At 51.4% G+C, this 22928-nt stretch overlaps 1 protein-coding gene across 1 annotated transcript; it reads right to left on the bottom strand.

Annotated features, from left to right (window-relative positions):
• Positions 1-563: 563 nt before the first annotated feature.
• LOC144335561 (TBC1 domain family member 3G-like) lies at positions 564-9137 on the bottom strand. Its single transcript, XM_077971036.1, has 13 exons — positions 9066-9137; positions 8821-8903; positions 7489-7528; positions 6936-7016; positions 6376-6483; positions 5937-6046; positions 4662-4710; positions 4260-4380; positions 3453-3547; positions 3038-3103; positions 2480-2579; positions 1957-2109; positions 564-979 (listed from the first exon to the last, which is right to left on the bottom strand). The coding sequence occupies exons 1-13, from the start codon at positions 9135-9137 to the stop codon at positions 564-566; spliced, it is 1494 nt and encodes a 497-aa protein (XP_077827162.1).
• Between the last annotated feature and the right edge of the window lie 13791 nt (positions 9138-22928).

Here is a 22928-nt window from a genome sequence, read left to right as displayed (position 1 = left end):
TCCTGGAAGTCATGGGCTGCAGCAGTCCTTCTGCCTCAACTTCCTCAATAGGTGGGACCATAGACACATGCCACCAGGCCTGGCTAATTTCTTTGACTTTTCTCTAGAGACAGGGTTCACCTGTGTTTCCCAGCCTGGTCTCAGACTTCTAGACTCAAGTGAACCTGAACCTCCCGCTTTGACCTCTCAAATTGCTGAGATTACACGTATTAGTCACCACATCCGGCCTAAATTTCTTATGTGCCATGGTACTGCAAAACGCCATAATTAGGGGCAGCTGGATGGAAGGTGTAGGAGGACACTGTAGTGCCTTTTCAATATTTCTGTATATCTAAAATAATTTAAACAGAAAACATTTATTTTAAAACATGAAGGGGGTTATCCTTCCATAAGGGTAGAGTACAAAGGTAGGCTCACGGTGTTGTTGGAATTCAGAATGCTGGTGGCAGGACTGGGGGTGCTGGGAGGGGCTGGACATGGTTGACTTTGTGATCTGGGGACTAGTGTGTTCCATCCGTGAATGTCTTTCGAGGTGCACACTTTCTTAATAAATTTTCATAAGTTTAACAAAAAATAAAATGAGAATGTGAAGCTGGCTCGGGTTGTTCAGAAGGGACGCGGACCCAGCAGCTCTGTTCGAAATCATAATGGGGGAACCAAGGGCCCCCTATATCCAAGTCCGTCGGGAGCCGGGGCATCGAGTTCCACTCCAGGAATCTCCAGGAACCCTGAGGTCTTCCCTGAGCCGGGGCCGGGATGGGCACACCCTGAGTGTCCACAGGGTAGGTGTCTTCCCAGACAGCTCCACCAGGACAGGATGTGGAAGAACGAGGTGCCCACGGTGGGGAAACTAACCAAATGGGCCGCTGGAACCGGGCTGGTGGGCCTGGAGGGGCCTGCCTGTCCCCCTTGCAGAGGGTCGTCCTGCCACTTGAAGCCAGCACAGGCCTAGGTACCGAGAACCCTTGCTCCGGTTTGGCTGAAAGGAAAACAGTCGTGGTCAGCGTCTCCACTGAGCCCATGCAGGCCTTTCCCGGCCAGGCCCCACCTGCCTAGGTCTCTGGAGTCCTCAGGGTCTCTGTGTGGCCCCGTGGTCTGACACTGAGGACGCACCTGTAGTCTGCTGATCCCAGGGGAGAGGTGTGTGCCACCTGGCGTGGGGAAGCTGTGGGGGGATGGCAGGTGGCTCCTGGGACTGCCCCCAGGGTTCAGAATGGCCGGGGGCTTCCTACCACACACCCTCGTCCCAGGACTATTGGGCCAGGGATACAGTCCCCAGTGAGAACTCAGGTGGGAAGGGACTTGGATGTCACCCAGCCCTTTGCCACCTCACATGGGGACCCATCTCCACAGTGGGTGATTGGACCCGGACATGGGTCACCCTCTGCCCTCCTGGGCTGCCCAGTCCATGCCAGGACTGACCGTTCCCACATCTGGCTGAATTCTTGGCTCTAGCTCTCACCCGGGGTCCCGCTTGTGCCCTCTCCCTGAGTGCTCTGGGGTCAGGGACACCTGATTCCCTTGTCTCCCTGGCTCAAGGCTGGTTGTCCTGGCAACCTTGGAGGAGCGTGCAGGAGTGAGGGGCCTCTGCTGCTGTCTGAGGCTGTGGGTGCTTGCAGGGAGGGGTGGGGTTTCCCACAAATGGGTCTGGCTTCTTTAGTGCCCTTGAGGGTCCTGTGATGGGGCGACAGAGACACTGTGGAATGTGGGAGGGGGCTTGTTGGAGGGTCATGCCCACATCCTCCTCCTGCGGGCACAACACATCCAGTACACACACACTGAGCGCCTGCCCTGAGGACCGGTGGGCCTCCTGTACTTTCTTAGAGTCCAGGAGGAAGAGGAGGAAGAAAAGGTGAAGAGGAAGGCCCATGTAGTAGGGTTGCCGGTCTCAGGCACTCCCCCACTATTGACTGCCCCAGAGGGTGACATGAGGGGGGACATGGCACTGGAGCCCACCTGGGGGTGGCAGGTCCCCTTGCTTCCTTGTTAGTTTCTTCATAGAGGCCCTAAGATGCTTGAGCACAGCGTCATCATCCAACTCCCAGGTATGGAAGAACTGGTTCCGAAACCGTGCCCACAGGCCACACCTGGACGTCTTCGTGAGGCGCTCTAGGGACAGGGTGGACATCAGGCCAGGAGAGTTCCCTGGGAGGGGGCACAGCTGATACCCTGTGACCACTTCAGTCTCCCACTGGGCCATGCCAGAACCTTCTGTGGCCACCCCAGGGGTCCAGATGTGCACAGGAGACTGTGGCTGGGGGACAACCTGGGCAGGGAAGTGCTCAGGACACTCCTGACTTTCATCTGGGCCATGTGGGGGGCGGGCTCGGTGTCACTGTGCCTTGCCCAGCCCACCTGGTCAGACCTCCCTCTGGGCCAGAACAGAGGATCATGAGGACAGTGTGAGGAAGCTGCCCTCGGGTAAATCGGGGTCTGACCCCAGGGCTCCCCACGTCCCACTGGGCACACGGAGACTTACTCCTCTGAACTTTAAAGGCAATGCTTGTCATCGGCATCAACACCTGTTCTCCTTCCAGCAAATACACGTCCCACAGGCGCAGGATGAGCCCAAGAGAGATCTGTGGGGATAGCAGGTGTGGGAGACTGTAGCCCTTCCAGGCTGGGACTGGTGGCTCGAGCTGAGCCCACTGGGGCTTCAGTCCCCAGAGTCAGTGATCTTCTCCATGAGGGTTTCCTGAGCCCTCCAGGATGCTGGGTCAGACAAGGTCTTGCAGCTCCTCATGGGGGGCACTCATTGGAGTGGGGGTGTGGCTCCTGGAGAGAGGGGCTTGCCCAGGGCTTGAGGCTTCCCTGATCCCTGCCAAGTTGGGTCCTGGCCCAGTCTGCCTGTAAGGCGGGGTCATTGCCCTGGGATGACCACCCTTGGGCAGAGGGTTTTGTTTGGGTGTCCCGTGGGGACCCCCCTGTGGGCAGAGCCTCCTGTGGGCTGTGGGTGAGCCAGACCCCCGGGCTGGGGAAGCAGGGCACTGCAGGGCAAGGAGGGTCCCTGAGTCAGGGTCTCCCTATGCCTTCTTACCCCGTCATTCAACATCTGGAGAAGCCAGCCTAACGAGGAACCCTGCGCGCAAAGACCTTCCTTGTCCTGATGGGAGGAACAGAGATGCTCAGGGCCCCCTGGGCTGCCCTAAAAACTTCCCTCTTCCAGGGCCTCTGAAGACCCTTCCCCTAGTGCAGAACAATGGGCAGTGTCCAGGGCTCCCCACAACACCGTCCCCTTCCCACACTCCCGGTGGACACACTGCCCTTTTCCCTGCTCTGCGGGAGCTGGGCCCCCATCCCTGTGCCTCTGTCCTATAGACCAACTCCCGGCCCATGGAGAACCCGACATCCCAGGTCAGCCAGTGGCTGGGACTCAGCCAGTCACCAGCGCCACGGGATGCAGGGCCTCTGGAGAAGAGCCCAAGCTTGCTCACCAGACGCCATAAACTCACCAGATGCCACATGGTCTTGGGTTGTGACGTGGGGACCACATGCTCCTGATGGTCTTGGAGCCCCTGGACTGTCCCGCCATTTGGGCTGTGGAATCCTGAGAAACCCCCAGCCCATCATGAAATCAGACCCTTTCCCCAAGATGTGGAGTCATCAGCTGGAAGAGCTGGGCAGCTGGAGAGGCCCCCAAACCGCAAGGCCTTTCACCCTCCCATCTGGTGACCCCACCATGCAGCCTTTGCCCTGGGGAGGTGGGGCAGGAACATCCCCTGGAGTCTGGCTGCAGGTTTCCCTAGAGGCCTCCTGGACCAGGGTGCAAAAAGGGCAAGCCTGACTTGAGGCCACCACATGGCGGCCAGAACAGGGCGGGTTCTGGGTTTCCTGGTCGTCTCCTGGAAGTGGGGTCGGGCCAGGGGACACAGGATGGGGAGATGCTGCCACCTGGGCTTGGTCGGCCCATTCGTGGGCACCAAGGGCAGCAGGAGCCTGGGCAACTGGAGGGCAGGAGAACTCTCAGTGAGGGGAGAGTGAGCTGCACAGAATCAGAGCCAGAGGGCGTGGCAGCAGGACACAGAGGGTGGCCACGGGGAGAATGAGATGCCCTCCGCTGATGGGGATGAAAGGCGTCTGACTTGGGCTTTGGGGGTCAGCCTCGGACTCCTGTGGGACCCTCAGCAGAGACACCCTGAAGACTCCCAAGGAGCTGGCTACACAAGGAAGGTGCCTTGGCTGAAAGCCGAGATCACCTGGCCAGGGTGGCTGTCTCTGGGTCTGGCTGCATGAGGTCCCTTGGGCAGCTGTCCACCTACCCTGCAGGGAGTGCCTCTCACTGGCCAGCAGCTGCACCAGTGCCCAGAATGCATCCTCCTCAGGCAGATACAGGAGAAACAAGGCCGCGATGGGGCTCAGGTCCCTGCAGTAGCCCACCTCCTGCAAGAGCCAGAGTCACCGTGAAAGGACATCACCTGGGAGGACTGAGGTCACCTGGGAGGACTCATGGCATTGGAGAGGGCAGAGGTGACTGGGGAGGCTTCCTCTGAAGAAGAGGCTTCCTCAGGGTGCAAATTCATTTCATGACAAGAGCCAAGTCCATCAGGCACTTCAGCACCTTGTCCATACTAACCTTAAAAGAAGCGATGGCACCCCACCAGACACCCACTCCTGTGAATAGGGAAATACTGCCCGGGAACGTCACTGCCGGGAATACTCACCGGGTTATACTCCGAATATGCCAGGAGGATGTAGAATAGTTCCCGCTGCCTAGGAGACAGAGAAAGGAGGCTTTTGTTTGTTTTGTGCAGATGCCGTTGGTTTCACTTTGTCCACAAAGCCTAACAACGAATCCCATTTCAGGTTCAGATGATTCACCAGATAAGCAGTGAGCTTCTCAGGGCCTTTGAAGAAATATTTCAGTAAAATCCACATCTGTGACATGCAGATAGCCCAGTTGTACAGTGGCTTGCCTGATCCTTTTCACTCTGAATGATTTTCTTTATTTTTTTTTCAGTTTGCACACACACCAGTTCAGTCTTTGGATGTACAGTTCCTCCACGGTTCTAAACCAATGGGCAGAGTCTCCCGGCCACCGCTCCAGCCCCTCCTGGAGTGACTCCTTCATCTTCCAAGTCTCCAGGGTGGCCCCTATGCACCCAGCCTCTCCCCAGTCTGTCAACCCTTGGCCACCCAGACTACTTCTCAGTCCCTATGGTTTGGCCTTTTCCAGAATGACCCAGGAAGGGGAATCCTACGTGGTAGCTTATTGGGGCTGGCTTCTTTCCCTCAGCAAAATGCATCTAGGATCCACCCACATTCATCCAGCCATCACTGGCTCGATCCCTTTTCTCACTGGGTCTTCTGTTTGGAGGGAGGACCGGTCTTGCTCTCCCCATTCCCGTGTTGAAGGCCATCCCCGACGTCTCCGTGTATGAGTGACAATGAATTAATCAGTGAACATCTTATGTGGATGTCAGTTTTCAAATCAGTGGGTTCAATATCTGAGACACTTTGGGGACACGTGGTTGAAGTCCATTGAGCTTTGTGAGCCACTGCCCAACTGGCTGCCAAAGTGGCTGTTCCATATCACGTTCCCAGCAGACAAGGATGACAGTTTCCAGGACCCCTAATTGCCCCAGCATTTGGTGATGTCAGTGTTACCTCGGGAGGCTCAAGGGCCCTCTGTCCTGCCACCCTCCCGTGAGTCCTACCGTGGGTCAGGGAGAGCACCTTTCACCATTGTGCATGATTCTGTTTGCTGCCTTCTGTCTCCTCAGGATCCTCCTGGGTTCTGGCCCCACGTGTTCCAGTCTGGCCCAGGGCTTGGAATCAGGGAGGTGCTTATTTCATGGTGCCAGCTGCTCCCTGGGACAGGAGAGCTCTTGGCAGCTCTGTCATCCCTCCTAGGTGACCCTGGCTTCTGCTCTGGGGAATCTCCCATCCCTTTCGTTCACTCCATGTCTGCTGTGATCCTGTGGCTCCCATAGGCTTACTTGGCTCCGTATCGATCCCTGAAGAAGATGTGAGTCCTTAGTGTCTTGCTTATGTCCACGTTGATCTGGTGGATGTGTTCAGATGACCTCTTGCCCTTCTCCTTCATGACCTGTAGGGCAGGGCCAAAAGGAGGAAGCAGCCTCAGAACAGATGGAAGACTCCCTGCCCCAAATGGCAGTCGGCCCACAGTCAGCACTCCGGGAAGGTAGGAAAGCAGGAAGGTTTCCTTCTGCACAAAGCTGCTTTTTGGCTTGTTACTAAAGCCGGGGAGGGTCACCAGAGCTGAGTTTGTCTGTGGTGACTATGTCACCGTCCGTGCCCAGGATGTGCATCGGACCATCCCACCCACCCGCCAGCCTGGGCTTGATGCTCCCTCCAGCTGGAGACCTGGGCCCCTGACACGGCCTGTCCTGTTTGTTGTGCTCCGGCTGAGCGTACCTTGTATGTTCTGGGGTTTTTCGACTTGACTTCCTGTATGTTCAGCAGGACTGACCACATTTGGCCCCGGATGTTCATGGGAATGCCCTTATATACTCGATCTATCAGCTGTGGGCACAAAACAACCTGGTGTCACAGGCCACGGGGCGACCCCAGTGAGGACCAGAGCCCGAGGATTCTGGAAATGGTTGGTTTTGACGCTGTGATTCCTCGTTAGAGGTGACATTAAGCTGGGACACAGTCTCCCTTCCCAGGATTGAAAAAGTGGATGGACACTCAGAGTCGGGACTCTGATCTGAACATTTTCCTTCCTTTGGGTCACCAGGGCATCCCTAGCCTTGAGCTCTGGGTGTTTCCAGCCCTAGATTCAGATTCCCTCCCAGCAAGGTGATGCTTGCACGAATAGGCAGGCAAACCACCGACCAGGCCTGCAGTCCTCTGGGTGAGGACAGTGTGCCACCCGCCCTCTGAGAGGCTGATGGCGCCAGGCCACAGCCATGGGTGCCTGTCCCCTGTCTCTGCAGAAAGTGGTTCCGGGGGCCTCTCCTTCCACACATTACTTTTTTACTGTTCTTGTATGTCTCCCATTGTCGCAGCATTTCCATCCACTTGCTCTTTCGTGTTATCTCCCGCCGCATTTGCTGTCAAATGAGGAATGTTGGTGTTAGGGGAGCTGCCAGGCTTCCCAGAGCCGCCTGTGGATGCTGGATCTTGGGCTCTGGAGCCCTGGTGGACCCAGCTGGAGGGAACCAGGGAAGGGCAGACCCTAAGGTTTGAGAGCCTTTGAGCAAATGAGCACCAGTGGGCTGGCTTTGGGACCCTGGGACGTGCGGTCCTCAGGCCACAGACACACCAGTCTTAGGTCAGGTCCCAGCCTCTGTGTGGGGTCCTGGCCACCCCCAAGCCACAACTATGGTTCTCACTTTGGAATGTTATCAAACTGCCTAAGTTACAGCAACTTGGGGTCAGATCCAGCAGGGACTGCTGCCCCTCCCAGTGATAGCGTGTTGCCCTCACCCGCCACTGCCCTGGCCAGCGGCCTCCTCTGCCTCACCGACCACCCTCCCAGTCCCCACGCCCCTGGACCAGCCCCCCCATGCATCAGGCTCTTACCTTCTCCTCCCGAGCAGTGGCAGGAGGCAGCTCTGTCTCACTGTAAGACAACCCAGGCAGAACTGAGGACCTGCACAGGGCCTGGAGCTGCCCTAGACTGGAAGCCAACCCCCCAGAAAGGACAGGCTCTGTCCATATCCAGCACAGGGCTCAGCCCAGGAGAAGACACAGGGAAGGGAGGACACGGGCCTTCCTGTGGGGCTGACTCCCAGGAGGGGCAGGACCTGGGAGAAGAAGGAGTGCGGGGCCAGTCTGGGCGGGGTTACTGGGTCCCCTGGCGTGGGGGGTGGTCAGGCTGCATAATGGGGCTGCTTGTCCTGGACTGGAGGTGGTGCTTTCTGCTGGAGCTTAGAAAGGTCAGGCCTGAGACGGGATGGGGGCCGCCCAGGGTGGGCGACAGGGCCCTCACAGGAGTCCCTCAGGGAGTGACCACATCACCCCACCAGGTTCAAGGGAGCCTGCCCTGAGACCTGCCCGGTGTACTCCTGGTGTACCAGGGGCCCATCCCACTTGACAGCCCCAAGGCCCTTGCAAGTTCTGACCTCCCAGCATCCACCTGCCTCTCCCTGCACCTGACCCACACACCCTGCGTTTCAGAAGTGGCACCGCTCATCAGCTCCCTCCCACCCTACCTCCCCCGGGATCCTCTGTCTCTGCATCCTATGATCCCTAAGGGATGGACTCCTGTCTGGGCTCCTCTTACCTGGACCCAGATCCCTTCCCCAGCACCAGACCCAGGGTCTGTAGCCACAAGCCCGGCTGCCTCCCTGACCTTAATATGAGATGCCCAGAACAGGGCCCTGCCCGTCTTCTCCCCTGTTCCTCTAGGGCCACACCCCCACTGTCTCCATGCCTTTCCATCTTCCTGATGGGGGCAGTGAGGGCTGTAGCTCTAGGGAAATGAGGGAGGACAGGGGCAGGTGGAACCTCAGAGACCCGCTGGACAACAGCCCTGAGGCTAAGCCAGGCGTCCCCTCACCCTGTGGCCACAACACATGGATCTCACTGGGGTTGTCTCCAAGTGGAGAGGGCCAGACCCTCAGGCTGCCCCGCTCCTCTTGTGCTGACTTGTGGACAGAACTGCTGAGAGTCCAGGGGCCTGACCTAGCCCAGTCTCCATTCCCACCCGCTCCCTAGATGGGCCCCGCACCTCTGGCCTAACAGCAACCTCGGGCTGGACCTGCAGGGGAGCCAGGGAGGAGTTCTGACCCTGGAAAGGAGGTTGGCCTGACCCGGCGAGACAGTCCTGCCTCAGAAAGGCCTTTCTAAAAGCAAACCCATCCCTGAGCTGAGACAGGTGCTTCAGGGGTGAGGGGAGCACAGAGGACTCACTGCACAATCCCGAAGCGATCAATGTTGTTGTAGATTCCAACAGGCTCAGGCCCCATGTCCTCGGGCAGCTCAGCTCGGCGTCCCTGCAACCCAGAGGGAGCCTTGGTGAGGCGTCCAAGGTAAAGAGTGCACGGGCCTGGAGGTAGTGGCCACCCGTGCCCACCCTGTGCTCCTAGGGAGCCCAGGACCCTTTGACCAGGGTGCACTGGAAGAGGCCTCCCTCCAAGAAGCAGACCAACCTGTACCTTCTCATAGTTCATAATGATGTTCTCTCGCTCCTGTGCCCACAAACTATCTGCATCCTCTGCGATTTCCATCCTGTGAGCCAAAAATCATCTAAAAGTTACATTGTACCCGAGAGCCTCAGAGAAAACCTGAACCGCTCCCATCGGGCTCCCAGATGCTGGCTGGCTGCGTAACCTCCATTCCACCACCGTCCCCAGGTAAAAAGGGGCCAGACCCATTGTCTCACAACTGCACGAGTCTCTGGAGTGTCAAGCCCCAAGCAGGGGTGGGCATCATCCCAAGGACTTAAGGACAGTGGGACCTGGACAGAGAGTGTCGTCGTCCCTAAATGCCATGAAATGGGGACACATCCGCCCCAGCAGGTTGAATGGTGTCCACCTGCCAAGGGCGAAGGGTCCATGATGGGCTATTCCAGGGATGTGGAGGGAGACTGGGGTCAGTGACCAGAGGTCTCTGTACAATTGGCCTCCTGGGATGCTCAGGGACCACAGAGATGCCCAGTTTTCTACAGGAATCAAGATCTCTCCTGGCTGCTCTGTTCTTCTCCGCTCATCACTTTGGCTCCCGTGGCCCTTCAGTCTGAACAGAGAAGCCACTTTAGGAATAATGCCAGTTGAGCAGGAGGGTGTTCGGTTTGGGGTATGAAAATGATCTATTGTGCTAGTGGAAACCCTCACTCGGGGAGGGACTGGACTCCACCATTCTGAGCTGTCCCTACAGGAGGGGGCTTCATTTTCCTGGGTTACTGAGGAAGGACCATGGGTCCTTGATCCTGGAGAACACCTAGATGGAACGTTCCTCCTGGGAACACTCGGGACAAAAGAAGGGTGAGGCCTCGAGAGGACCAGACAGAGCAAGAAATACGTGGAGAGAACGCCAGTGCCTGGACCCCTTTGAACAGAAGGGAAGATGGTCTCCCCCCAGCCAGCCCTCCAGGGCTCCTTCATTTTCCACAGCTGCCCAAGGGCAGAAGGCTCCCGCGGACAAGGGACCTTGTGTGTTCAGTGGGGCCCACAGCCACCATCAGGACCCAACTTAGAGCACAGAGGTGTTCTGAGGACCCTCCTATCCACCACACCTACAGTGGATCCATCCCAGTGACTCTGCCAGGACCAGGCTCTGCCCCGTCGGGATGGGAAAACTGGGAAGACTTGGGATCTAGGGCAGGGAGGTCACAGGGTTCAGGCCTGAATTCCAGCACAGTACACAGCAAGGGTGAGAGCAAAACCCAAGTTCATGTCTGGATTCCCAGGCCGGTTACCGCCTCTCTGACCCCAGACGTCTCACCTGTCGAATGGGTACACTAGGGAATGGCACTCACTCTATGAAGCCACCATGAGGACGAAAGAGCCAATCGTCTACACTGGCAGTGTAGAACGGGCACCCGGTGAGTGCTCAGGGATGACCCTCCTCGGTAGCTGCCCAGAGGCCAACACCACCCACAGCATAGCCACTGTCCCCAAGTCAGCCTGGAGGGAAGAGAGCAGGTCGCACTCACCTGATTCTGATGAATCAGCTGGCCTGGGTTATGCCTCTCAGGTAGAAAACCTTCGAGTCCACAAAACTGTTTCCCGATACCACTGTGCGTGTGTAGCTGATACCACTGTGCACGTGTAACTGCTGTAGAACACAGAGGCAGGCCTGAAAGCGGATTGGTGCTAAGCACCAGTGACACTCTGAGGTCATGGCACGCATCACAGTGGGGCCTTGCCCGGGTCAGCAGGGCCCAGAGACGGGGTCCTCCGCTGCCTGAGGCGGCCACATGCCTGCCTGCAATGTGTTTGTGTGCATGCGTGCACACCTGTACATGGGTAAACACATCTGTGCACGTGTGTGAGCCTTCTCTGGCCAGGCCTGGCTGCCCCACTCATGTGTGCACCCAGTTCCTCATCACTGTCATCCCCGAGGTCCAGGACCAGTATCAGAGCATCCACGGGTGTTGCCTAACCTCAGCCCTCCTCGCCCAGGGTGGTCTGGGATACACATAAGGGTGGAGGGAAGTGACCACTACTGTTGAATCTCAGAATACAAATGCTAATACTATTACCTAATGGTCTTTTGCGTGTCTCTAATGGTATCTCTTTTTAAGTTTCTGATATTTTAACTGAGTATTTCTCTCCATGACCCTTGAATGTTCTAGCTAGAGGATCCTGTGGGGAAAGTGCCAGGCACACAGTAGGGCCTCACTCTATTCTAGACATGTTATCTAAAATCTGGTTCATCTGTCCTTCCTGCCAGGGCCTAGGGGATGCCAAATTCCAGGCTCCAGAAAGAGCTTGGGATAAAATGAAGCTTCAAGGGCTGGACTTTGACCTGGGCTGAGTCTGCCTGTGCCATTCAAATGGAGTCTCAAGTCCCGAGATAGGGAGTCCAGATGCCCCAATGCAGGGACCTCTGATCGACACCTGCTCCCCTGTACTCATTAGCAACCTCACCCACCCTACTCTCAAAGCACACTTGGCCATCATAACCGGGAGCTCTGCATCTGTGGATTCAGCAACAGCAGATGGAAAATATTCAGAAAATAAATTGGATGGTTATGTCTCTACTGAACATGTGCAGACTTTGTTCTTGTCATCATTCCCTAAACAATACAGTATCTCAACTGTTTATGTAGCATCTGCATTGTGTTACAGATCATAAATAATCTAGTAATGGTCAACGTCTATGGGAGGATATGCATAGCTTATATGTAAATACTAGGCCATGTTATATCAGAGATTTGAGCATCCATGGATTTTGGCATCCCTGGGACCCTAGAACTAATCCTCCATGGATACCAAGGGATGACTGTATAAACTCACTCAGGAAGGCTTCTTATTGGAGGAAGGACCCAGGTCAGTACAGACAGGGACATCGTCCTTGGATTACTGTCCATCCGTTCATCCATTTATCCAGTGGCACTACCCTCTAGGACTGTCCCAGTGACAGCCCTAGCAAGTGGAGACATTAAAAAAGACTGACTCACGTTGTCCAGCTTTGAGGTCTTGGAAGAAGTTGCACCAGTGTGAGAATAGGGGGTCAGTTTCTTCCAGGATCCAAAGAGCATATCAGGGCCCCTCGGGGTGAGGAAAGGAGCGCGGCCTCTCCAGCAGCCACACGGGCTGCAGTAGGATGGGGCTGGAGCTGGCCATGTGGATCACCTGGGCCTCATGAGGGCAAAAGAAAGACCAGGGGGTAGAACAGGAGCATGGGGTAGCTGGATGCCTAAGGAGAAGGCACCTCAGGGAAGGGGTACTAGTTTGTTTTCACACTTCTGTAAATACTCGAGACTGGGTAATTTATAAAGGAAAGAGGTTTAATTGACCTGCACTTCAGGGAACTTACAATCATGGCAGAAGGTAAAGGGGAAACAGGGACCTTCTTCACAAGGCGGCAGGAGGGAGTGAGTGGAGAACGAGGATGTGCCACAGTTTGAAACCATCAGCTCTCCTGAGAACTGCCTCACTCTCAGGGGAGCAGCACGGGGGAAACTGTCCCCAGATCCAATCCCCTCCCACCAGGTTCCTCCCTTGACACAGGAGGATTACAATTCCAGATGAGTTTTGGGTGGGGACACAGAGCCAAACCTATCCGGGTCTCAGCCTGTCTTGCAGCTCCCCAGGGCTGAGGCTGAGTACAGATCTCCTGGCCCTGCTCTACAGCCCTGGGGGCTCTGCCTGTGCACCCCCATCTGCTGCTTCCTGGGGGTGGTGGCTGCTTCCTCAAGAGGAAGTTGGATCTGCTCTCCTACCCACCCCTCTCCAGGACCTTGTGGTGCCCTGGCCACGTCTTCCCAGGGTAAGGGCAGGAAACTGGGCTCCTTGCCCTTCTTGCTGCTTGGGTGACAATCCTGGGGTCTTTCGTAGGCCCCATCACTCTTCCTGCTTCTAAATAGAGAGTATTTTGGCAAATCTTCCTGGCAGAGGCCGGGGGCTCATCCCTGCTATTTGCTGTAGCTTGGTAAAGCCAGGTGAAGACATCTGGACAAGCAGAAAGTAGAGTGGCCCCCAGGAAGGGTGGGGCGAGGGTGCTGGCCTTTGGGCTTGCCTGGACCCGGCTGGGAGGGGGCAAGGTTACTAGGAAGCAGGGTTGTGAGGGCTAAAATCAGGAGGCGGGAATAATGCTGGTGGAGGATGGGGTGTGTCCTGGCTTGGGGTGGGGCATGAGAGCCAAGGTTTGTCAGCACACAGAGGGGTGGCTGACTCATGGACTAGAGGCTGTGGAACCCAGTGGTTGCCCTTAGTTCCTGGATCCTGGGAGACCTCTGGAGCCTGGGGCTGGGGCAGCCTAGGGGTGGAGGTGGTGGGAGACAGGGGTAGGGGTGGGAGAGGCCTTGCATGGTAGGGTGAAGGGTAGGAAACCAGCCAGGGGCCAGTTTGCATTGGCGGTTCCCATCCCCACCCCCAACCCCAAGCCCACCCCTACCCCCACCCTGCTGCAGAGACCGGCCTGGGCTGGTGTCCTCTGCTTTGGCCTCAGCAGATGGCACGATGGAAGCTGGCAGCCCCATGGGTGCGCCACTCAAGCCAGCTGTGACTTGCAGTTTCTGCTTCCTGGAGTGTGGGGCACCCACCCAGGAGAGCACGGGCACACCTCACACCCCTCATTTTGAGGATGCTGGGAGGTGGAGGACCAAGGGCCTGCAGCCCTGTGCTTGCGCTGTGACGGGTAGCCTAGGAGTCCTGTGTCCGCCCATCCACGTGGGGCCCCAGGAGCCCGAACAGTGGCAGGCAGAGAGATGAGGAGGGAGAGAGAAGTGGAAAAGAAGGAGAGAGAAAGAGAGATGGGGAGAAGGGAGTGAGAGAGAGAGAGGAAGAGAGATAGGGAGAGAGACAGAGGAGGTTGAGAGGAAAAGGAACAAGAGAGATAGGGAGAGAGACACAAAAGGCAAAGAGAGAGACAGAGAGAGACGAGCATGAGTAGGGGATCAGGTCACTGTTGATCTCAGTTCCCAGTGAAAACGAGCTCGCCGTCACCTCACTGCGCATGCAATGACGTCTTCCGCCTGCTGCTTATAGCCCGAGAACCCCTTCTCCAGGAGAGTCAAATCTTTGACCCTTGCCCTTTCTCAATGGAGTTTGCTTGTGTCTTCTGATGAACTGTGATGTCTCACCTATCGCCTTCCTGGGCTCAAGGATCCAGGAAAAGCCGACACCTCTTTTAGGGAGGCTGTGCAGTGCCTTCATCTCACGAGGCTCCCCAGGAAGCTTGCGAACTTGGCTTGAGCCCTAAGCAGCCGCGTATGTGCCAGGCCTCTGCTTCTGTCTTTCAGTAAGAGGGAGAACCAAGAAAGACACTGAAGGATGGTCTGCAGAGAAGGCACTTGTGCAAACACCAGGAGAGTGAGGGGCCTGAGTTGTCTTCATTCCTCCTAAAAACACGCGTTCCCTCCCTGGCCACCCTAGTGAGGGCATGAAGCACAGCATGTGTGTGTGTCTGTGTCTGTGTGTGTGTGCACGCGCATATGTATGCAGGTATATGCATGTGTATGTATGTATGTTCGTGTGTGTGTGTGCAGGTATGTACATGTGAATATACTTATGTCTGTGCATCTGTGTGTGTGCGTGTGTGTGTGTGCCTGTGTGTGCGTGTGTGTGTGCAGGTATGTACATTTGAATGTATTTATGTATGTGCATCTGTGTGCATGTGTGTGGGGGGGCACGTGTGTGTGTGTTGCAGGGCTTTACAGTGGACAGGATGTGGGAGGGCAGCTGTAGCTCCAAGCAGCAAGTCTTTCTGATAGAATGGTTAAGATTCCCTGGACCACAGAAAGAGTGTTTTCATTTGCACCCATTTTTATTAGTATTTAAACCTGTATTTTTTGAGCATGTAAAGCTTAAGTTGCTTAACTATTCTTACAAACATTTAAATCATTGGTCCCGAAACTTTTTGGCACCAGAGACCAGTTATCTTGAAGACAACTCTTCCACGGACCTGGGAGAAGGAGAAGGGATAATGCAGAGGTGATTCAAACCCATTACATTTATTGTGTGCTTTATTTCTATTATTATTTCACTGTAATATATAATGAAATAATTACACGACTCACCATAATATAGAATCAGTGGGAGCCCTGAGCTTGTTTTCCTTTAACTACATGGTCCCATCTGGGGGTGATGGGAGATGGTCACAGATCATCAGGCATTAGGTTCTCATAAGGAACACGCAGTCTAGATCCCTGGCATGCGCAGTTCACAGTAGGGTTCATGTTCCGATGAGAATCTAATCCACTCATCTCACATGAGGCAGAGCTCATGGGGTAATGCGAGGGATGAGAAGCAGCTGTTTCTACAGATGAAGCTTTGCTCACTGGCTGACTGCTCACCTCCTGCTGTGTAGCCTGGTTCCTAATAGGTCAGGACCTCTGATTTACCCAGCAAGATACACACATTTTTATGTCAATTGGGATTATTCATCCTGCACCACCGAAAATTGTCTTGCATACCTACACCCACCCGAGGGTCCCATAGTGCACTTTGGGAGCTGTAGACAGTAAGCCTGGAGCTCCATTGCACGTTCCATCTCTCCACCATCTGTGGGCTAACAGGCTGTGTTAGTTTCCTAGGGCTGTTTTACAGGACCACAGACTGGGCACCCTCAGCAACAGAATCTTACTGTCTCGCAGTCCTGGAGGCCATGAGTCCGAGATCAAGCAGGATGGGTCCCTCTGAGGCGGTGCAGGAAGGCTCTGTTCCAGGCCTGTCTCTTGGCGTGTGGGTGGCCGTCTTCTCCCTGTGACTCTTGGTTAAGGGTGACTCTGGTGAGGGCTCAGAAGAGGACAGCTGGACAGAATGTCGGTAGCATATGGAGGGGTTCGTGCATGGTGTCTCATGCCTGGAATCTTAGCAGTTTGGGAGGCTGAAATGGCAGGATTGCTTGAGGATGAGACTTCAAGACCAACCTGGCCAACATAGGGACACCCAGTCTCTTAAAAAAATAAAAACATGGAAGGGAAAAATCATCCAGATGAAGTCTCAGATGGCAATGAAGAACATGTTATTGGAAACTGGAGGAAAGGTGATGCTTGTCATAAAGTGACAAAGAACTTGGCTGCATTGTGCTCCTAGTGTTTTCTGGAAGGCAGAGCTTGCGAGTGATGAACCTGAAATTTGGCAGAAGAAATATCTAAGCAAAGTGTTGAAGGAGCAGCTTCATTCTCTTGAATGTTTCTAGGAAAATGAAAGAAAAGAGGAATGATTTAGAGACAGAACTTATAATCAAAAGGGAAGCAGAACTTAAAAACTTGGGAAGGTTCTAGCCTTCTCAGCCTGTCCATATTGAACAGATAAGAAAGTGTGTTTGGGAGAGAACACGAGGGTGTGGGTCAGGAGGCCTGCATGGATCAGGGCTGTGCTCTTCACCAGGACAATGGAAGAGAGACCCTGAAGGCAGTTTGTAGATCGCTCAGGCTGCACTCTCATCACAGGCCCAGGTGCCAGGGCATTGATGGCCTCCCAGAGTGCTAGGATTACAGGCATGAGCCACCACACCCAGCCTATTTTTTGTTTTTTTAGACAGAGTCTTGCCCTATCACCCAGGCTGGAGTGCAGTGGCCCTATCTCAGCTCACTGCAGTCTCTGCCTTCCAGGTTCAAGCAGTTCTCACGCCTCAGCCCCCTGAGTAGCTGGGATTACAGGGGCGTGCCACCGTATCTGGTTAATTTTTGTATTTTTAATAGAGATGGAGTTTCACCATGTTGGCTCGGCTGGTCTTGAATTCCTGGCCTCAAGAGATCCACCTACCTCAGTCTCCCGAAGTGCTGGATTATACATGTGGGCCACGGCACGTGGCCCAACTCCGCTGTTTGAGCGAGGCTTCCGTACCCTAGGTCATCCCTGACTTCCCAGTTGCTGAATCCAGTTATCTTTATGGAGTTCGTCCTTAATTTAACTTTCTTTTGCATTGAAGCTACTGACCACAGCATTTTGAAACTCTGTTCCTTTTATTACTGTGATTCTACTTTACTTATTTTTCATCTTATCTCAGTCTGTGGCTTCTCAGACTTCCTCACGATGGATTGCTTATTTCAAAAACTCAAAAACTTAAACCTCCTGAGTAGTTCAAAAGTAATATACCTTTGACATTTTTTAAACTTTTCAAATAGTTGCAATAGTTAGTGATCACCAGTTGTTACCATTTTGCCATATTTTCTTTGTCTGTGTGTCCCTCCCTTTCTACCTGCTTCCACATATATGTGTATCTATGAATATTCACGTTTTTTAACTTTAATAAATTTTCTTCCTGTACAATTTGAGAGTTAAGTGCAGATTTCACAGCACTTCACCCCTAATTTCTTCTATATATGTCTTAACAGTAAGGGAATTTTTTTTTTTTTTGAGAAGGAGTCTCAGTCTGTCACCCAGGCTGGAGTGCAGTGGCGCAATCTTGGCTCACTGCAACCTCCATCTCCTGGGTTCAAGCAATTCTCCTGCCTCAGCACCCCAAGTAGCTGGAATTACAGGTGCCTGCTACCATGCCTGCCTAATTTTTGTAATTGTAGTAGAGATGGGGTTTCGCCATGTTGGCCAGGCTGGCCTCAAACTCCTGACCTCAGGTGATCTGCCCTCCTTGGCCTCCCAAAGTGTTGGGATTACAGACGTGAGCCTCCATTCCCGGCCTCTTTTTCCTTTTGTAATGAACAAGTGATCTATGGAATGATAGAAACATTGTGAATATTCTGTTCCATAATAATCTTTACTTAATGGTTTCATCTGGATTCCTTCTTGCCCAAATCAAATATTACTATAGTGATTATAAAATGGAGACTTTTCTATTTTTTCTGTATTTTTTCTATGTTGTCATTCTTCTGTAAAGATTTTTTATACTCTTTTTCTTTTTTTTTTTGAGATGAAGTCTTGTTTGTCGCCAGGCTGGAGTGCAGTGGTGTGATCTCAGCTCACTGCAACTTCTGCCTCCCGGGTTCAAGCAATCCTCCTGTCTCAGCCTCCAGAATAGCTGGGACTACAGGCATGTGCCACGTAGGCATGTGTATTTTTAGTAGAGATGAAGTTTCACCATGTTGGCTAGAATGGTCTCGATCTCTTGACCCGGTGATCCAGCCACCTCGGCCTCCCAAAGTGCTGAGATTACAGGCATGAGCCACTGCACCTGGCCCTATACTCCCTTTTTAATTTTTTTTTTTTTTTTAGTTGGAGGTTCACTCACCAGGCTGCCTCAGTTCACTGCAACTTAGGCCTCCTGGGTTTCAGTGATTCTCATGCCTCAGCCTCTGGAGTAACTGGGAGGACAGGTGTGTACCACCAAACCTGGCTGATTCTTGTATTTTTAGTAGAGATGAGGTTTCACCATGTTGGGCAGGCTGGTCTCAAACTCCTGGCCAACATGGTGATCCGCCTGCCTTGGCTTCCCAAAGTGCTTCGTATTATTAGCCCTAATTCTAGCCCAATTCCATAGCATTCGTCTTCTTTATTTATTTATTTATTTATTTATTTTATTTTTTAATTTTTGAGATGGAGTCTTCATCTGTCCCCCAAGCTGGAGTGCAGTGGTGTGATCTCGGATCACTGCAGCCTCCACCTCCCGGGTTCAAGCAAGTCTCTGCCTCCGCCTTCTGAGGAGCTGGGATTACAGGTGCCTGCCACCATGCGCAGCTAGTTTTTGTATTTTTAGTAGACATGGGGTTTCATCATCTTGGCCAGGCTGGTCTTGAACTCTTCACCTTGTGATCCACCCGCCTCGGCCTCCCAAAGTGCTGGGATTACAGGCGTGAGCCACTGCGCTGGCCACATTCTTCTTTCAGTTCATATTTGGATCTCCTTTTTTTCTACAGTGAGAACTCTGGTAACAACATAAATGAATGCCCTCATTTGTTCAGTTGTACAGTATATGCATAATGAAAATTTTAATACCAATAGTATTTCCAGCTACAAACCTACTAAGTTTGATTTAATATTTCTTTGCAATTTCTTGTGTGCTTACACATAGGCCACTAAGGGCGTGCAGTCTAAAATTACTTAAGCATCTTTTTCTCACCAAGCACAGTGGCTCACACCTGTAATCCCAGCACTTTGGGAGGCCAAGGCAGGTGGATCATGAGGTCAAGAGTTCGAAACCAGCCTGGCCAACATGGTGAAACCCTATCTCTACTAAATATACAAAAATTAGCCGGGTGCGGTGGCGAGCACCTGTAGTCCCAGCTACTTGGGAGGCTGAGGCAGGAGAATCACTTGAACCTGGGAGGCGGAGGTTGCAGTGAGCCAAGACCATGCCACTGCACTCTAGCCTGGTTGACAGCGTGAGACTTCATCTAAAAAATATATATATATCTTTTTCTCTTATGTATTTTTTCTCTTTTTCTGTGGTAAAGCTATTGGTGTAATAGTCAATTAAACTGATGTATTCCTACTGTATTTAGTTGTACTTCCCACCCTTCATCTTTGTTGATTTTATTTTATTTTTGGAATATATTAAACATTAATACGGTTCAAAAAGAAAAATCTACATTTTATAATTGCAGTAATATTTGATTTAGGAAAGAAAAAAGTGGATGATAAAACATTTTACTCAGAAGTCATACTCAAAAGTCTTATTTCTTCTCCTTCCCTTCCATTATCATTAGCTTTTAGTTTATCTTAGTTGTCTTCGTTTTTGCAGGTATAAGCAGATACATATTATAAATATATTCTCATTTCCCCTTTCTTGTACAAAAGATAGTGTAGTATCCATGCTGTTGTACTTTTAAATATTCTTTTGCATCTTGTTTTTATAGAGATTTTTCTTATTTTTATAGCTTTGTTACATGTTGTGTAGATTCCATAGGTTTTCAGCCAATATCCTGTGTCTGAGTATTTAGGCTGTTTCCAGTGTTTCACTTTCACAGATAATATTGCAACCAATAACCTGTGTATTTGCTTTCCATGTTACTTATGGAGATGTACGATTGGGGGAACTTCCTGGAACTGACACCTGGCATGTCTAAAACAGAGCATCGTTCTCCCAAAACTTTTTCACTTTCATTTGCCGATATTAAGTGGCACCATTATCTATCCTATTACTTATGCAGAAATAAAGGATCACCATTTCCTCTCATATGTAGTTTCTCAGCAAATGCAAATTATGCATTCTTAGCCTTTCATTTTTTTCTACCTTCATTTTCTTATAGATCTTCTTAGTTGGTTTATTATACTAGTCTCCTAACTAGTCTCATTTCTTTCCTAATACTCCCTACTGCTGCTAGATGTGTCTTTTGTAAAGCCAAAGGTTTGTTCATTTCACCCAGACCTTCCTTCTTCCAGACCTTCCATTTCCTGGCCTCTACCTACTTCTCTAGCCTAATCTCTAACTACTTCCAACCATACTGAACTACTTGCAGATTCCCCAGACATATCCTGTTCTATCAAGCCTCTTTTGCACCAGAATGCCTCTTTTTTTTACCTTCTACATTTCTTTCTTTCTTTGTTTCTTTTTTTCTTTCTTTCATTCTTTTTTTTTTTTTTTACCATTTGTGTGGACAATGGAGTCACGCTTGTTACCAGGCAGATCTTGAACTCCTGGGCTCAAGCGATCCTCCTGCCTCTGCCCACCTAAGTGCTGGGATTACAGACATGAGCCACCGCATCCAGGCCATATTTCATTTTAATAAGTTTCAAGCAAGACTTTTTGCTAGGTTAGAAGTAGTTCCCCTGTTTACCCTTACCATCCTGCGCTTACCTACATTGACTTGTCTTTTTTTCCCTGAGACTTTGGGCTCCTATGGACTTTTGGGCTCCTGTGGACAGGGTGTTCCTTCTATTCTGCTTTCTTGGCACAGCCTGGAGCATAGCAGACTCAATAGTTTGTGAATATATGAATAAACTTGATCTGATTACAGATTTCTTTTTTAAAAGTCTCTTTAGGTAGTCATTTACATGTTCACTGCAAAAAATCCAAACTGCTCAGAGGCATATATAAAATGAACATTTTCCATTACCCCATCTCACTTTCTAGTGGGAACTATGTTAATAGTTCAATATTGGCAAGAAAAACACAAAATAGATTTTCCAGTTACTATACAATGAAAGTATTCACTATTTTATTCTTATGGATTATCTCTTTTCCTTTAGGCAATGATAGTAAGAAATGCCAAAGACAGAGCTCTCACAAAAACAGAACGGAATATTCTGGAGGAAGTAAAGTGGATTTAATATATGCCTTTCAGACTGGTGGAAAACTCTATCTCATCCTTGAGTATCTCAGTGGTCAGTACACAGAGTTTGGTGTAATTATTTGCATTTGCTCCAGAAACTGGGTCAAAAAGTTATTTTTCAATGGAAAAATACTTTTTCCCATTATGAGCAAATAGTGCTTAAAATGAATGAGTACACTGAAGGACAAAATTCAGATGTGACCATATGTTTCTATTGGCAGACAAATATGGAGGAAACTAAAGATTTTTTTTCCCTCATCTGTAAAATTTTATTTTAATTCCTTTATAATCATTCACTTAACAGAAAGACAAATACCTAAGTGATGCAGAGCCATCAAATTGTACTGGGGTAAGATACTGTAATTTAAATCATTGGGAGGATGATTTAACATACTGACTATTTTTGGAATTGGATCTTTAAACAACGCTTTTTAGTTTAATGTAGCCTTAGTGATGGGGTATATAGCTTACAATGGAGATCATCCACATTTCCCAGGGCCTACCACCTCGTAGGAACTTGTTGCTTCCGTATCATTTCTAGATCACAGGTATCTATTTCTTTCTTTCTTTCTTTTTTTTTTTTGAGATGGAGTTTTGGCTCACTGCAACCTCTGCCTCCCAGGTTCAAGCAATTCTCCTGCCTCAGCCTCCCAAGTAGCTGGGATTACAAGCATGCGCCACCACACCTGGCTAATTTTTGTATTTTTAGTAAAGATGGGGTTTTGCCATGTTAGTCTGGCTGGTCTCGAACTCCTGACCTCAAATGATTCACCTGACTCGGTCTCCCAAAGTGCTGGGATTACAGATGTGAGCCACTGTGCCCGGCCACAAGTATCTATTTCTACCAAACACAGTTCAGTTCTCTGAGAAAGATTTTGCAGTAACATGTAACATGGAACAGAAAGGTGCAGAATGTAGCCACTTTTTTATGACTATTGACGTTAGAAAAACTTTTTTTTTTGAAGATGGACTTTCGCTCCTCTCGCCCAGGCTGGAGTGCAGAGGCGTAATCTCGGCTCACCACAACCTCTGCCTCCCAGGTTCAAGCGATTCTCCTGCCTTAGCCTCCCATTTAGCTGGGACTACAGGTATGCGCCACCACACCGGGGTATTGTTTTGTATTTTTAGTAGAGCTGGGCTTTCATCATGTTGGCCAGGCTGGTCGAGAACTCCTGACCTCAGGTGATCTGCCCGCCTCGGCCTTCCAAAGTGCTGGTATTACAGGTGTGAGCCACTGTGCCCGCCCCGAAAAACTTTATTTTGACATAATTTCATACTTTAAAAGTTTCAAGAGTAGTATAAAGAACTCCTATGCCAGGCTCAGTGGCTCATGCCTATAATCCCAGCACTTCGGGAGGCCAAGGCGGGTGGATCATGAGGTCAGGAGTTTGAGACCAGTCTGGCCAACATAGTGAAACTCCGTCTCTATTAAAAATAGAAAAATTAGCCGAGCATGGTGGTGTGCTCCTGTAATCCCAGCTACTTGGGAGGCTGAGGCAGAAGAACTGCTTGAACCTGGGAGGTGGAGGTTGTGGTGAGCCAAGATGGAGCCACTAGACTCCAACCTGGGCAACAGAGTGAGACTCAGTCACACACAAAAAAAATAAAATAAAGTAAATTGCTATATATTTCTCACCTGGATTCCCCAAATGTTGCCATTTCACCACATTTATTTTGTTTTATCCTTCTATGTATATGTGTATACATATATATACGCATGCATACATAATTTTTT

The sequence above is a fragment of the Macaca mulatta genome, chromosome 16 (assembly GCF_049350105.2).
Source record: "Macaca mulatta isolate MMU2019108-1 chromosome 16, T2T-MMU8v2.0, whole genome shotgun sequence".
Taxonomy (NCBI): Eukaryota; Metazoa; Chordata; class Mammalia; order Primates; family Cercopithecidae; genus Macaca; species Macaca mulatta.
The sequence above is the reverse complement of the archived record's forward strand: the minus strand, read 5'-3'. Positions and strand labels throughout refer to the sequence as shown.